Below are 17699 nucleotides of genomic sequence, written 5' to 3'. Positions count from 1 at the left end.
CGCTCATAGTTTTGATCTTCTTTTTCTTAGATAAGTCCCTTTAACATCTCATATTATAAGGGCTTGGTGATGATGAACTCCCTTAACTTTACCTTATCTGGGAAGCACTTTATCTGCCCTTCCATTCTAAATGATAGCTTTGCTGGATAGAGTAATCTTGGATATATGCCCTTGTCTTTCATGATTTTGAATACTTCTTGTCATCCCCTTCTTGCCTGCAAGGTTTCTTTTGAGAAATCAGCTGATAGTCTTAATGGGAACTCCTTTGCAGGTAACTGTCTCACTTTCACTTGCTGCTTTTAAGGTGCTCTCCTTATCTTTAATCTTGGGTAATGTAATTATATGTATCTTGATGTGTGCTTCCTTGGGTCCAACTTCTTTGAGACTCTCTGAGCTTCCTGGATCTCCTGGAAGTCTATTTCCTTGGCCAGATTGGGGGTGTTCTCCTTCATTATTTTTTAAAGTAAGTTTTCAATTTCTTACTCTTTCTCTTCTCCTCGGACCCTTATGATTCAGATGTTGGACTGTTTAAAGTTGTCCCAGAGGTTCCTAAGTCTCTCCTCATTTCTTCGAAATCTTGTTTCTTCATTCTGTTCTGGTTGAATGTTTATCTGTTCCTTCTGCTCCCAATTGTTGATTTGAGTTCCAGTTTCCTTCCCTTTACTGTTGGTTCCCTGTATATTTTGCTTTATTTCACTTTGCATAGCCTTCGCTTTTTCCTCCATTTTGCAACCATACTCGACCAATTAAGTGAGCTTCCAGATTACCAGTGTTTTGAACTGTGCATGTGATAGGTTGGCTATCTCCTCATCGCTTAGTTCTATTTTGGGGGCTCTGATCTGTTCTTCTATTTGGGCCATATTTCTTTGTCTCAGCATGCCTGTTAGGTTGAGGGGCAGAACCTAAGGTATTCGCTAGGGTGGGGCCACCCAGGGCGCTGTGTTGTGACACTGCCTGTGGGGGAGGGGTCCAAGAGGGAACAGTGCTGCTTGCTTGGTTTTCAGTCACTTCCCCTGCTACCTACAAGCAGATTGAACCTTTCCGGTGCTAATTCCCAGGTGGGTGGGTTTGTGTATGTCCTAGGACCCCATGGGTCTCTCCAACAGACTCTCCTGTGAGGCTGGGAGTTTCTCTTGCCGCTGCAGCCCCCACAGGATTTTACCTCCAGAGGTTTGGAGGCTTTCTTTTTTCGCACTGGAACCCTGGGTTGCGTGGTCTGTCTCCCTCTGTAGCTGTTCCTCCGGTTTGTCCACATGCGAATGTGAGACTGCCCGGTCCTTCAGCTGCTGCCTTGCCGTGCAGCCTCTTTGCCCCTGCTGCCTGTCTCCATCCCTCCTACCCGTCTGGGTGAATGTTTCTTCTTTAACTCCCTAGTTTTTGGACTTCCATACCATTCAGTTTTCTGGTAGTTCTGGTTATTTTTTGTTTTTAAATTTGTTCTTGTCCTTCTTTTGGTTGTGCAAGGAGGCAAAGTGTATCTACCTATGCCTCCATCTTGGCCGTAGGATTACTTTTTCTTACTGTGTGGTTTTATTATTAATTTGATAAAGTTGAGCATATTTCTGTATTTGTTCAGTTTTGGATCCCCCTCATTCTTACTGATTTATTTTTATTTTTTGAATTTGTAAAACATCAACATGATTCAAAAGTTAAACTATGAAAAGGTATACAAGTACATAACTGGCCCCCTTTGATCCCTGACACTGTTCCCTACTCTTCCCTTTTTAGTGTGTGCACGTGTATGTATTCTTCTGTACATAAAAGTATACTATATATTGTTTGTTAATACCTTGGTGTTTGTTTTTCTTTCCCAGTTATTTCCTGAAAATCACTTTATATCAGTCCACAGAACTCTCTGGCCTCTGTATGGGAGATAAGTTACAGGGAAATGAGGGGAGTAGGAGCAAGTTAAGAAGCGATTACAGTAGTGCAGGCTAGGGGTGGTTGGTGGCTTGTGCTAGGGCGGTGTGACAGGAGATAGAGAAGTGTACAGATTAAATGGTAATGTGTGAAAGTTTTTTGTATAAATGCTGGGTATTAATTATTGTCACCTAAAATATTAATTACTATTTTCTAGATGCAGAAAGAATTGCTTGACACAGAGCTGGATTTATATAAGAAGATGCAAGCTGGAGAAGAAGTCACTGAACTTAGGAGAAAGTATACAGAATTACAGCTGGAAGTATGTTTCATCATAGTTACACAGAATGCTAAGGAGGAGCAGATATAATTAGGGTGGTTAATTTGAAAACACATTCCCCTCGTTCTAATAAAAAATCTGTGGCAGTCTCTGGCATACACATTGGGAATTGATATAGGAAAGAGGGAATATAACAAATTTTTTAGAGCTAATACATAAAATCTGTTCTATAATGAGGGATGGCAGCAGTTCTACCTATGCACCCAAGTCCTTCTATTTCTAGTGAATTTTGCTACTTTTCTGTTTTTTTGTGTGTCCTCCTTGGACCGAAGTCTATTGAAGGCTTTTCATGTATTCTTTCACAGATATCCTATGCATAAATAAGCATATTAAGTTCTATAAAGTTCAGACCTCTAGCACCAGAACTATGTCAAAGAACATGCTTATTTAAGTTTTGCCTATAGATGGTGCTATGGATATTTATAAAAGAAAATAAACTACTTTCTTATACATATGATTATTTATACAAAAAAATCAAGTGAAATTGATTCCTATACATGAGAATTTCTAAAATTTAGTACAATGATGTTTAAAAATTAGAATTATATATAAGCTCAGGGAAATTAATGTCATCAGTGTATTTGGTGCTTGTCTATATTTATCATTGTTTGATATTCCAGTTTAATATTTTAGATGATTATATTTGCTTAACCTGAGAATTATATTTTTTTCCAAATTTGCTAGCCACTTGATCATCTTTCTCTGACATTGTACAAACCAGCCAGGTATTAAAGATTTAACATTTAGCAGCCACTGTGTTTGTTATAAGGCTCTATTGTATCTAACAGTCATAGGAAGCTATAAAATGGTGTCCCTTAAGCTGCGCATTTTGCATTCTCTAGAAACTTGATATGGTTACCTGTGTGTCCTACCCAAGGTAACAGGTTTTCTAAAAGATAGATTTCTTTTATGTTATATAGAAATTGTGTTTTCCTCATTCTGGAGAATTGATGCCTGTGTTGGTGGAATGAAAAAAAAATTATCATTTTTAAAAGTTTTGGCTCATTATTTTAGTAAATAAATAATAATATTACTAATATTTTAATTTGAGTTTTAGTTCTTTATCATGATATAGCCAAACACTGAATAATGTTTTGTTATTATTATTTATCTTTTATAATGGCTAGACTTTAGCTTGCAGTTAGTATATGCAGTAATGCAATGTTTCTCAGAGTTTTCATCTTTCTGTTAACAGATATTAGTGAAAAAAGCTTCGAGGCCAAATAAACTTGGGAAAGGTTATATTAAACATCATTTTTGGCTATTGAGCTTTTAAGAGGCTTTTAATTGGTAAATGTCTAAAAATACATATTTAAAATTTAGTATTGCTCAAACTTATTTGTCCATGGACTCCCTTTTTTAGGGAGCGCTTTGTTCTTTAGAGTATCCTTTTGTGTATGCTGCTCTATTCTTAACATTAATCCTTGTCCTTTGAAGTCTATTTGGATTTTAGATTATTTTAGCTAATGTTAAGATTTACTGTCTTAAGATGAAAAAATGGAAATATTTATACTTGCAGAGATTTGGCAATGGTGCCTGCTTAATATTTCCACTTGAATGTTTTACATCCTCAGACTCAGTATGTTCAAAACGGTGCTCATTTTGCCCCTAAACTCTATCCACACAATTACCCAAACTCAAAATCTGAGTGTCTTCATTGATTCTTCCTTTTCCATCATTAGTTATGTCTAATTAATTACCAAGTGTTATACATGTTACTTCCAAACGTATCTTAAGTGTGTTTACTTCTCTGTCTCCATTGCCATCACTGTAGACCAGCTGTCTTCACTAGTCGGTGTTACTGTAGTAAACTACTGACTGGTATCTCAGCCTGTTCTCTTCTTCCTTCTCCTCTATGCTTAAAACGTTAGCCATAATAACGTTTTGAACCCTGATTTGATTACATCACTCTACCTTTCTGCTTTAAATGTTTTAATTTTAATTGATTTTCATAGCTCTTGGGATAAAATTCAAAATCCTTAGTGTAGTTCTTAAAGTTATTCATGACCTAGCTCTTTCTGGCTTTCTAGCTTCATCTCTCCATTCCATGTGGTCCAACTTCAGTGGATTTTATTCATGCTTTGAAGTACTATGTTCCTTTGAGCTTTGTTCTGCTTTGTTCCTCTTTGTTTATGCTGTAACCAACCCCCTCCCTCTTACCCTGGCCTTGGCTTGTGTTTTGTTCTTTCTTTGATTCATTGAACAAATATTAAGTATCTACAATCTGCCAGCTACTGTTATATGTGCTGGGGATAAAGTGGAGAATAAAACCAGGGGAGAAAATCCTCATGAAACTTTCATTCTGGTAGTTTTATTTATTGCAGATCTTAGTGTTCTGTGCAGATCTCTAATGTTCTGTTCTTCATTTTTTGAGTCACTTCATTAATATAATCATATGATATAAACTTAGTTGCTTAATGTCTTTTTACCCCTCTAGGATTTGAGTTTCATAAGGGTAAAGGACTTGTGCATTGGAACTATTCATTAAATATTTGTGGAATGAAAGAATGGTGTGCTATTTATATAATAGAGTGATGTGGTAGAATATAAATTACTATGCAACACTGGTTGTAATGTTACTGTAAGTGATCAAAGTGATGAATTTGTGATAAGTACCTACTGAAGTCAACAGGGAAACACTACTTTAAAATCACAAATGGGAAAATACATTTATTGTGTATGTAGGTATTTTATATTTATGTATTGAACTGACTTCAGAAGTAACACTTAACACTATTTGGAAATCAAGAATTGCTGGTCTTTTCGTGATGATGTCTGATGTCTTAGAGAGTAAGAACTTAGAGAAGAAAGCACATTTAATAATTTCAAAACATTGCTTAAAAATTAATGTTATTTTGTTTTCTAAATTAGCTATATAAATTTGCTTTCACTTTAAAAAGTAAAACCCCAACTTAAATTATGAGATCCTTTTATAGGGCATTATTTGAATATAATGTTGTATTGTATAAAAGTTTGACTTATCTGACAAAGTATAATGCTTGGCTTGTTTAGTAATTGTGATGTTTAACCTGTGTGTCTATTTTCTTCTAGGCTGCAAAGCGAGGGATTCTTTCAACTGGCCGGGGTAGAGGAATTCATTCAAGGAGTCGAGGCGCAGCTCATGGCCGAGGCAGGGGTCGGGGTCGGGGTCGAGGTCGAGGTCGAGGTGTGCCTGGACATGCTGTGGTGGATCACCGTCCCAGGGCACTGGAGATTTCTGCATTTACGGAGAGTGATAGAGAAGATCTTCTTCCTCATTTTGCGGTACTTTCTTACTGCACAACAAAACAAATATTGATAATCATTTTGGGGGATAATGTATATATTAAAGGGGAAATTATGAAAATGACATGAGTAATTTAAACCCATTAATCTGACCAAATGGTGATTAATTTATAATAATGTTATTATTTAAGTAACAAACTGTAAGGGGTTTTGTTTAATTGTTATCTGGAAAAAATCTTAAAATTCTTATTAGGCCTTTAGGTATTGTGAAATGAGTGATTTAAACTACTTTAGAGAGGAAAGTCCTATAATTTAGTTTTATTTGATACTTTAAAGGAAAAGTTCAACGCATTGCCATGGTCATTCAGAGTTTTTAAATTAAGACGGAATTTTATTTATTAATACTGTATTCTTGATTGGTCTAGCCAACCTAGAAATGAAACTGCTACTGGTCACAGTGGATAAAAATTATACCTTAAAACTTGTAGAGCACTTACTTTTTGGAAGGTATTCTTCTGAGTGCCTTATATAACTCACTGTATTATGAATTACCTTGACAACATTTTGAGGTAGGTATCTTTGCGTAGAGATGAGGAAAATGAAGCATGAAGAGATTTAGTAACTTACTCAAGTTTGCACAGCTAATAACTTACAGAGCAGGGATCTGACTGATTCTAGAGTCAATGGTCTTTATTACACTCTACAGAATTTTTCTGGATGGAGAGTGTGTGTGCGCATTTAATGAGATTGTTACTTATAATTTTATTTAGGAGTAAGAAGGAAAATACTAATGATACATAAAAAATAGAAGTTTATATGATAAAGTTGCTGTTCATAGAAAAATCCTCCATGTAAAAAAAAAATCTAACACAAACAATTTCATGTTTAGCTTTTAAATGTCTTTAACAGAGTGCATATGTGGTCTAGAGGTAGTAAAGAGTGGTTAGTGTTAAACTTTTGAATCAAAAGTCCTAGACTTTTAACCTGGTAACTAACTTTGCATTATTTTGGGGAAATCATTTAAGTTCTTAGTCTTTTTTACCCCCATCTTTAAATTGTAAATGACACACACACCCCCACAACTCCCCGCCTCAGACTATTCTGAGGATTAAATATTCTGCTTTAGAAGGAATTCAGCATATTCTGAGATCAAAATAATGAGTATAAAAGGAAAGACAGTAAGGAAGCTGTCTTTGATCGTTGTTTCCTTTATTTAAAGAATAGTTAAATTGAGTATAAGTTTCCTTAATTCTTTTCCTTAAATTGTACTTGGAAGATAGGACCACCCCTAATCTTACAATATCAGGTACTAAAATGAATTATTCATCATAATTTCTGTTAATCACCATGAATTGTTTTGTATTCTAGATTATATTTATTGGTATTTAAGTATTTTAAAAACCATTAGGATTTTGGCTACTTCAAAATATTTATTTGGAGGAAATACTTCTTTTTAATTTAAAGCAATATGGTGAGATTGAAGATTGTCAGATTGATGACTCTTCACTTCATGCAGTAATTACATTCAAGACGAGAGCAGAAGCTGAAGCAGTAAGTATTACAAGCAATCTATTGAAGATTCAGATTTAAATGTTTTATAAATCTTGCTTTTAAGTTTTAATATAAATGAACTTTTTAACTTACAAAATAACTACACTTTGACAATAGATAGAACATATGAAGTAGACTTCATGGCCGCAACGAATGTCTAAAGCAGCTAGGCTATGCATAACATGAAATAATTAGAATTTATAATCAGAGTTGAATGTCAAGTTGTATTCTTGAGACGCCAGGAAATCTGCTTCCTTTTTCTTTTACAGGAGATAGGGTCACCCCACTTTCTATTATTTTTCTAAGATGGCCCCAAACAAAGTCTTCTTTGTCAGACTGAGTAGTGAGGGATAAGGTGGAAGCCGAGATGGAATCTTCGTGCCTGCCCTTCTTACCCATCCTCTACCTCCTGTTTCCTAGTCCCAATTGGCTATACCCTAAAGAACTGTCCCTGGCTCAGCATATGCCCAACTATGCCTCTACAACTTTTTTCCTAAGAATAATATAAAGCTCTAGCTTCTAGGGTCCTTTTAATATAGTTGCCTTAAACCATGTACATCTTGAATTGTCTTCCCAAAGAATGACCAGAGTATATGCAACCTTGTATTTCTTCTGGGTTTAAAAGATGAAAAAAGAAAAATAGGTATGAGGTGTAGGGGATTTATAGGAACTGTTTAAGCCTTGTGTGTTCTTTGTTTAAGATTGTAGAAAAACATATGTATCCTATTGTTATTGGAAAAATGCAGTAAATGTTCCAAAGAAATTAGTTAATCTAATGTGAATGGAAGAGTTGGATGCTTTTCTGATGTTTTAAGTTGATTTATGGGGTATATAAGTTTTGGAAAACGTTTTAAAGACTGATTTATCCTTTTTGTAGCTCCTGCCATCACACTGGTACATTGCTGGGGCTTACCTGGTAGGACATCCTCTTGGGACATTGTAACCAATTAAAGGCAGTGGGTCTGATAAGTCGCAGAAAAGTGTTCAGCTGAGCCCTGGAATAACCTAGTTTTCTAGGTTAGTGGGGTGGGTAAGTGGACAGTTTTATAGACTAGGAATTCCTTATTCTACAGTTCTGTTTTTATAAATCTAGTTTTGGCTCTTATTTAAAGATCTTTTGTGAAAATAAAAATTTATAATTGATGAGAGTTTAAAACTTTCTTATAAACTTGTGTGTAAATGTCATATTGAAAAAGTAGGTCTTTGATCAAGTTTTCCCTTAAAGGTATTGTTGAGTACATGTTAAGAATAAGCTTCCTATAAATGATGGCTCCAGTGGTAATTTTCAGTGTAATGTTAGATAGGTACCTGAGTTCTATTTTATTTTTTAGGAAGTAGTCACATTACAAAACAATGGTAGTTACTTATTATTGTACATATGGTTAAAATACTTCATTACCAAGTTTGTGGGTTTAATAACAACTTTTAAAATACGTGTGTTACTTTCTTCTGCTTGCTTATGTGACTGAGGGGGAAAAACAAACCTCTGCCTTTTAAGTAATTTTTGGAGATTTTGCTCTTGCTAAGACCTGTTGACATCTACCTTCTTTCTTGAGTCTTAATTTTTTCACCTCAGATGTATAAATTAACTCAATATATTTATTTTCCAAATGAATAGCAATCAATTCAAAAGACCAGGGATTAATGTATAAGAAAGGCTTTAACCCTGAATAAGTGAAAAAATAGCTTAAGTTAGGTATAATGAAAATTATCTTTTCAAGATAAATAACCATTTTAGTTGCATTTACTGAACAGGCTGAAAGGAAAAACTACCAGGCTGTGATAAACATTTAGAATTAAGTTATAGACACTGTTAAACCACAAAGATTTCCTTAAGCCATAACATTTCTTTAAATTTTGTAACATTCTATTTTAGAAGATAATAGAAAATTCAGTTGAAGCTTATCTTATACAGGCAGAATATAGGCTAAAGTAGTGGTTTTTAAACTTCTGGATCTCAGGAAACATTAAGTTCAGAAATTTAAAAATCAGTATGTTTGACATAGGGGTGCTACTTTTTTAATTTTGTCAATGAGGAATGCTTAAACAGTACAAAAAAGATTACATTTATCATCACTATTGTGTAAAATAAATTTTAACACCAAAATGTAGAAGGATATAAAGTCAAGACAAAGGATAGACTTTCTCAAGAAACTTACCAACCTTTACTAATATCTATTTTCAAATATTTTTATTTTCTGAACCATTGTAGATGAATGAATGAATGAATTTTTTTTTTTTTATAATCAATAGATGCAAAATTTTTCAAAGTGGAAGTAGAGGAATAAGTTGAGACATTCAAATATATCTGAAAAGTGAGAAATTTTACCTAGAAAAAAGATCAGAATATTTTAAGGAATAATAATATAAACAGAACACTTTTAGCTTTAGGTTAAGATGATTATGGTTTGATTCTTGTTAGTTAGAAGATGGTTCCTACTGCTTTATTTTCCATTTTCCTATCACCACCCCATGTACTAAAGACAGGTAAGTACCCAAACAAGACAAAAAAAGTAGTCTCTTCCCATGACTGGTTAGAATGTTATTCTTCCTACTCTGAATTGTTCCTATACCTTTGTAAGATACAAGGATCCAGTTTTAGAAAAGGAACAGTTAATTTCCTATTTCATATAAATCAGTCTCAAACCCAAGGGGGGGATGTGGGGGGGGGCTTTTTATTTCAGAAGGAAAGAGAATCTTGTTCTACTACTATATTTTTAACACTCATGCCTCAACTCCCAGTAGCTGTGAGGATTCACTAATTCACAGCTTAGAAAGTACTTAGAACAATGCCTGGGACATAGTAAACCCTCTTAATGATAGCTATAATTAATATTATTGTGGGGTTTTTTTCCCCCCAAGAAGAGAAATGATTGGAAACTAAAGAGAGACAAGAAAGAGTAAATGATTTCAAAACTCATTCTTTAGACCTGAAGTTAGAAATACAAAATTGGGTTCATAGAGAATAGTGCAATAATAGCTAGTAATTGATGGGGCAGACTGAATAAATAGTAAATGAATAGCAAGAACAATATGTGTAAGTGGATTCAATCAAGAGAAATCAAATCATGTACATAGCAGAGCTTTCTCTGTATGTTTTTACTGATTTACTTTTAAGTACTGCTATATGATAAGCACTGCTACCAGAATTAGTAAATCTAAGTCTAAAGCTTGTTGGAAAGTGGCAATGCAGCTTGAACTCAAGAGTTAAAGGAATGGAAAGAGGTCTTTCCCTGTAAGTTCTAAAAATTAGGTTTTACTTTTTTTTTTTTTTTTTAAATTTGTGGTCCTTTAATGTAATTTCTGCCTAAACATTGTATACTGTGGTTATTACAAACATTAATAAACTTGGTTTTAGCTTTCTTTTATAGATTAGTTTTAATCATATGTTTACTAAAAATGTAAGGTACCCTAGGATGGGATTGCAGCTTTAACTCCTCTGACCTTAGGTCAGTTTTCCCACAGTTTTTACAGAACACTGGTTTTGCAAGAGTTTCCCTAACAAAGGATTCTCTTGTTAGATAAGTTTGTAAAAAGCTGCATTTTGTGTATTTCATTTAGATTCACAATCTAAGTGACTTGAAAAGGCAGAAGGTAAACACAACAGTTTAATTTTGCTTAACCCCGTTTTTTCCAAATGTTAATTATTTCCAGAACCATGAGATAATGAACCCGCCTCATAACTTTTTATCCTTTTTTCTTCCTCCATCATTTGTCAGATCTTTAGCCTTTTTCTCCTTTCTGTTGTGCATATGCTTGCTTTCCTTAGTTTTTAATTTGCTTCAAACTTTGATGAAGTGCAAGGTGAATAAAATGCTTTAGTTTTTAAAGTTATTCTTTACATTTCATAGCATAGAAATTAGGATTTTGAAATCAACCACCCTATGCTCATCATAAAGTTTCAGCGGTCACCCACTTGCAGCCCATCGTATTTTGTCTGTGACTCCCACCGCAGCACTCCCTGTCCTTATTTTGGAGCCGTTCTCAGGCATAGCATTTCATCCGTAAACATTTCAGTGTGTCTTTCAATATGAGAGCCTTAAAAAAGTAAAACACAAGACTATTATTATACCTAAAAATGATTGATATTTCCTAGGTATTATTAAATATCCAGTCAGGATTTATATTTCCTAATTTTCTTAATTTTTTTTTTTTACTCATTGTGTTTAAGGATACAGAATAAGGTTCATATTTTAAGATAGCTTGATTGGTATCATACAAGTCATGAACTCATAGATTGAAACATTTCATGGGTATTGACCTATTTTTCTCAGTTATTTATGAATTGTCCCAGTTTTGGTCAGTGGCTAGTATAAAAGTTTGTTTATGAAGGCTTTTGACAGGCCCCTAATGGGTTATGATAGTATCTTTACTTTTGGTGTGAAGAGGTGTTCTGGGTTCATCTTACTCATTTTCTCTTCCAGTCTTGGGAACTGGCCATTTTTCTAAGGAGCTCTGATTTTTTTTTTCTTTTTTAACTGAGCAAAGGTATTTAGAGACCACAGCCTGAGTGCTAGGGGTGCTCATTGCTACTGAGTATGTTACTGTCACTAATCTTTTCCAGTGGTCAGAGCTGGGAGGGAAAAATACATTCATAAACACATGTACATATATACATATGCATGTATATTCACACATATACACACACACGTGTATAAAGAAAATTCAAAGCTAGTATTTTCCATTTAATTCTGAACTTTTTATACACATGTGCTCACACACGCATGTACACATAGACAGGTAGGAAGACAGAATAAGAACGCAGACTAATACTTACTAGTTAATTCTGGATTATATGGTTTTTACTGTAGTTACTGTAATTGCAGGGGTCTCCATATCTCTATCTCCTTTTTTTGTGCTGAAAACTCAGCATTTTACTTACACCAACATAATTAGTTATGTGCTCTGTATGTGTGAAAATAAAAATACCACTTTTACCACAGGTAATGCTATTGCTGAGAAGAAAAGTTGAATATTTCTGCATTCTTTTCCTACTGGTTTATTAATTAGGTATATACTGCATTTACGTATTGCAAAGTATTTGTAGGCACTGGGACTATTTTAATGAATGTAAAAAATTTAAGTTGGGAAAGATTTTAGATGATACCTAGTTTTTCTGACTTACTGTTATGGTTGTAGTTGTGCTTTATATGGTAATAAGATGAGGAATTATAACCTTTTTTAAAAAAATTCCTTTACTATTTCAGAGTATGCTTTAGTAAAATAGGGATTGCACAGCTGTTCAAAAATTATTGACTTTTGACATCATACATTAATTTATTGATAATGTTCATTGTGTTAAAGGTTGCTGGTTTACACATTTGAGGTTTTTTACTGCTTTAAATTTTATTTTTAAAATTAATTAGTTTATTTTTTAGATAGACAATACATGTTCATGACATAAGAACTCCAAAGGTTGTGAAGTAAGAAGTAAATTGTCTTCTCATCCTTATCCTTAGTTCTCTCCCTGCCCAGAGATTACACATACTTTTAGGTGGGTTTTTTTGTTGTTTATATTTTCATACAGAGTTTCTGAATCTACAAGAATACATCTTTTCCTTACAGAAATGATAATGGATGTGCAGTGTTCTTTTCCTTGACTTTTTACACAGTACTAGTCTATCCTCAGATAATTTCATATCAAGAGCTGCTTTATTTCTTCATTATTACATAGGTATTTCATTATATGGATGCACCAAATGTAATCGACTATATTGTTAGACTTTGTTTTTATTCTCTTACTGTACAGCAGCGAAAATACTCGGTGCATATTTATCTGTACACATGTGAATATGATTTAGGATATATTCTTGATAACATCATTGCGGGGTGAAAGGATATGTGCATTTAAATTTTTGATAGATAGTTATGAAATTGCCCTCCATACAAGGTTGTATCTTACTTGCTTATCCACCAAAGATGTGTTTTTCTGAACATTAATATTTTTAACTTACTGAACAAAGTCACCATATATCTTTGAGTGCCTTTTTTCTACACTTTTGCCATAGTGTGTACTACCTATAGTAGATTTACTGATTTACTGATTTTCTTATTTTCTTATTTAAAAAAAAAATCCATGAGTATGTAAGCCACAGTGACATATCAAACAGTTATATTTTTATAATACAGCAGCTCATTTCAGTTTTAATTCATTTTTCTTAATTGAAATTGTGCCGTTTTCACATTTAAGTGCTATTTATTTCTATTTCTCTCAGTTATTATGTCATTTGCCTATCATTTTGGTAAGTTATCTATTCTACTGATTGTTTTTCTGAACAAATTGTGGGAGCACTTTATATACTAGAAATTAGCATATAAGTTATAAGCATTTTAATGAATTTTCATTTGTGCTGCATTTTGCCATGCAATAATAGTGAGTTGTTTGGTTAATTTTTTTCTATAGTTTGAAAGGCACTCACCAGTCTGTAATGATAAGCATTTTCCCCTAGTCCTTCAGTAGTTTTCTTTTTCCCTTTTTTTGTTTTTAGATTTTACATTGACTTTTCAAGAAAATTCACATGAAAGTTACTTGGTGTAAGGAGTAAAATAGGAAGTCTACTTGATTTCATTGAGTACAGCTAGTTTTCCTTATTATATAAAAATGTCTTATATGTTTATTTGGGTATGTTTTTGGACTCTGTTCTATAATCAGTTTTCTGCTCATGTGCCTCTTCCTCATTCTTTCAATTAAACTAACTTTGTAACGTATTTTAAAAGTTTGTCAGGACTGTTGTTTGGATTCTCTTTTAATGCCCAATTACTATTCATTTTCAGACACTTCTGGTGGATTTTGTATGTTTACTTTATTTACATAAACTTCAAAATAAGCTTATCTGGTTCCAAAAAGGTAGGATAATTTAGGGGAGAATTAACTTCTTAATAATACTAAATCTTCCTCTGGAACATCATTGTATTTCAGGTTTTTCAGTATTTTTTTTTTAGTCCTCTTAGAGCATTTACAGATTTTCTCTACATAGGTAATACATATTGCTTATTAACTTGATAATTTATATTATTGCTACTTTAAATGAGATCTTTCATCATATTTTTATTTTCTACCTTCAACTTTTATATTTATATACTTACTACCTGTTATTTGTTAGTATCTTTAGAAAATTTTAAATAAAATAGTGTCTTGAAGTGTCATTTTCTTATGAAATGAATGAAAATGATGAATAATGTCATTGCTAGTGTTTTTTAGTATTATGTATGATGCTGGCTTTTTAAATTAAGGTAGAGTAAGTGCACATGAATGATTCTTATTCTAGTAAAAGCTCTAGAAATTTTAAATTTTTGATCTAAATGGATTTTGTTAGAATTTTTTGTGTATTTATACAAATATGTTTTTTTCTGTCTTTTTTCATCTGTTTAGTTTTATCTTCATCTGAGGTTATTTCCTTCACTTTTCTTTCTTATTTTGTGCATTTTTTAAAATTTTATTTTTTAACACTTCGCATTTAGTATTATATTTTTACATTTAGCCCCTACTTACCTTTATAATCACTACCACCTTTGCTCAGGTAGATATCCTATAGAATATATTTAAATGTGATTCTCGATTAAAATTGTATAATTATAGAGTTTATTTTTTAAAGTACATTTTAATGAAATGTTTGTAGAACTTTGCAGCAACTGCCATACTATATGTTATGAAAAGCATTGACCTAGTTTATAAGTCACAGTAATTAAGATAGTATGATAATAGACTTGGCCAAAAGATTCCAAAGGTTGCTGGGACTGGTGTGGCTCAGTGGGTTGAGCCTTGACCCACAAAACAAAAGGTCACTGGTTCAATTCCTAGTCAGGGCTCGAGCCTGGGTTGCAGACCAGGTGCCTGGTTGGGGGTGTGTGAGAGGCAGCCAGTCAGTGTCTCCCATATTGCTGTTTCTCTCCCTCTCTTTCTTCTTCCTTTCCCCCTCTCAAAGAATAAATAAATAATCTTTTTTAAAAAAAATTAAATAAAAAGATTTCCAAAGGCCATAAATACAAAATAGCATCAGAATAACCAAGAATATTCTGAAAAGGGTGAGGAATGATACTGAATTTATTATGAAATAATTAATATAGTAATGACATGGAATAGAGTGATGATAGAACAAAATAGAGTCCAGTAATAGACCTAAGTAAATACAAGAATTTTAGCAAATTACAAAGGAGATATTTTGTCTAAATCAGGTAATAAAACAGATTATTCAGTAAATAATGTTGGGATAACTTTGGAAAAAAAAGACAAATGTCTTTATTTTCTATATCAAACTAAATTCAAGTTGGATAAAATTTTGTTTTGTTTTAATACCTAAGACTAGTAAAAATTCATAGTATTTCAGAAAATAATCTTAGTGTGGAGAGAGCTTTTTAAGGCTTGGCAGAGTATTTTGAAGCCATAAGAAAGAAACGTTGATAAATTTCAGTCTATGAAAATTTAAAACTTCCTTGTGGCAAAAACAGCAACAACCCTTCCTTCTTGAAGAAAAACATGTATATGAATAAAATGTCCAGTTGAGGGAAAAAAAAATTTTGTCAAATAACTATGACAGAACTCTATTCAAGAAGTTGGTTTACATATGATAAATATGTGTTTGTATGTAGGTGTGTATGTATAGCCATTAAAGAAAAGTGATATATCTGTTAGTATGGATATGGAAAGGATCTATGAAAAACATGGGTTAATAATATACAAAGGAAGTTGTAAAACTAGTAAAGTATATTCCCACATATGTATCTCTCATATGTTAGTATGCAGACCCTTTTAGTATCTGTGTAGGACTTTTTTCAAACTCTTCATTGAATGGTGGTTACATTTAGGGATGGAGTAAGTATAGATTACAATTTTCTTTCATTATGTGACCTGAAATTTTTTAGAAATAAAATGGACGAGTTGTGGAATAATTTTTAAAACTTTATAGATTTAATATTGCGGAGGGGATATAAGAGGGATAGATGGTAATGGAAAAAAATACAGTAAAAATAAATTTAAAAAAAGATTTTATGTTGCAGAGTACCTGAAATAAGTTTATACCTTCAAAAGGCAAGAATGCAGTTATTTTAAAAATTTACACAGCCAAATAGTCAAGTTTCTAATGGAACAGTTAATAAAAAGTTAAATACACCTAGCTTTGAAAACCATCTGGTAAATAATTTTAAAATTAAAACTTTAGAGAATTGTAGACTTACCTTATAAATTTGAAGAAGCATATGCTGAATATAGAAATTTACAATATTAGGTCGTTAGAAATTTTTGTAAAGAACTTATAAAAAGTGTCACCAACATTTTTTGCCTTTTTATGTTGGATGATGATTTCTATGAGCAGACATTTTGCATGAGACCATTGGAATTCCTTATAGTAATATATTTTTATGTAATAGTTACAGCTTCAAAAATTACAAGTTGTTTCTGAACTTAAATCTTATATATTAAGTATGTTAAATTACTTATATGACATTATGAGGAGGCTATGGACTAAAGACTACTGGGCTGCATTTTAATAGGCATGGACTCTTAAATTTATCATAAATTTATATGTACAGATTTAAAATTTATACCTGGGGACTTTAATATCACACAACTCATGGTCAGATGTCATTGAACATGTAATTGTTTCTACAGTTCACGTTATGCTGTATTTTGAGATTGTGCTTTAAATCTTTTGTGACTGAATTATTTTGGTATGTTGCTTATTTTGATTTATGTTAGCATGTTATTTAATTTGAATGCACAACTTACAAAGCAGCCACTTAATGTAGCAAGTACTTAGTAAGTTTGTTTTATATGCAATTCTGAAAGCTTTGTAGAAGATACTTCAGTTTGTAAGAAAAAAGTTCAGGATTTGAGATATTTATATTTCATAACAGTGATATATCAAACACTTTGTGATCTTGTGATGTAATTTAAAAATAATATACTTCATACATGCAAAATTGTAATTCTGTTAACGGTTTCTATTTATAGTTACTATATATGCTGTTTGTAAGTTAACAAGAATTAAAATACAGAGAATAACGGTCTTTTGATTCCAATTTAGACTTTGAGTCAGGATCTTGAAGTACTTTGAGACTGTTGTCTTGAATGGCAATTACCATTGTATTATAAACATGTAGACATAGTTCTTCTAGTCAAATTGTGGCCAGTAGTGAATTCGCTCTAATCAATTATGAGAAATTGTTCTTGTTTTCTTTTTAAAGGCAATCTCTAGGCTGATGTTAGAAATAACCATATAAAGTACATTATGATGTCTGGTAAATAGAAAAGTAAATACCATAAAGCAAATTAATAGACGGCTGTCTTCATTGTGTTTAGCTAATTTAATTTAAATACTGAGTTCTATAACATTATGTTTTTCTTCAAACATTATTAATGTTTTATATTCCCATGTCTTAATTATTTTAGGCTGCAGTTCATGGAGCTCGTTTCAAAGGGCAGGATCTAAAACTGGCATGGAATAAACCAATAACTAACATTTCAGCTGTTGAAACAGAAGAAGTTGAACCTGATGAAGAGGAAGTATGTTTTTTTTTTTTCCATTTGGTTTTATCCTTAAATGATCACATTTTTATATAAAATGCGATTTTATGGCTGTAATTTTAACATAAAACTTCTATTTCTGAGCCATATTTCAGGCATGGGTATCAGATAAATGCAGACAACTTTAAGTTTTCTGGATTAATGAAATCTGTGGATTGCTAATCCAAAAAGAATATGTTAAAATCACCTATACTCAGTTTT

General features: G+C 32.5%; 1 protein-coding gene across 4 annotated transcripts in view; it reads left to right on the top strand.

The window, feature by feature from the left end:
• The window catches only part of RBM26 (RNA binding motif protein 26), an 85982-nt gene that overhangs the window by 58340 nt on the left and 9943 nt on the right, over positions 1–17699 (top strand). For all 4 annotated transcript variants that reach the window (XR_008530245.1, XR_008530244.1, XR_008530243.1 and 1 more), the window contains 4 exons: positions 2078–2182; positions 5252–5464; positions 6890–6976; positions 17364–17477. Coding sequence is in view for 1 of the 4 variants with exons in the window: in XM_054586465.1 (XP_054442440.1) it covers positions 2078–2182; positions 5252–5464; positions 6890–6976; positions 17364–17477 (519 nt within the window). In the remaining 3 variants the exon portion in view is untranslated. The remainder of the gene's footprint in view (positions 1–2077; positions 2183–5251; positions 5465–6889; positions 6977–17363; positions 17478–17699) is intronic.

This window comes from Pteronotus mesoamericanus, unplaced genomic scaffold (assembly GCF_021234165.1).
Source record: "Pteronotus mesoamericanus isolate MK-2021 breed Mesoamerican mustached bat unplaced genomic scaffold, CSHL_Meso_final contig_94, whole genome shotgun sequence".
Classification (NCBI taxonomy): Eukaryota; Metazoa; Chordata; class Mammalia; order Chiroptera; family Mormoopidae; genus Pteronotus; species Pteronotus mesoamericanus.
The sequence above is the reverse complement of the archived record's forward strand: the minus strand, read 5'-3'. Positions and strand labels throughout refer to the sequence as shown.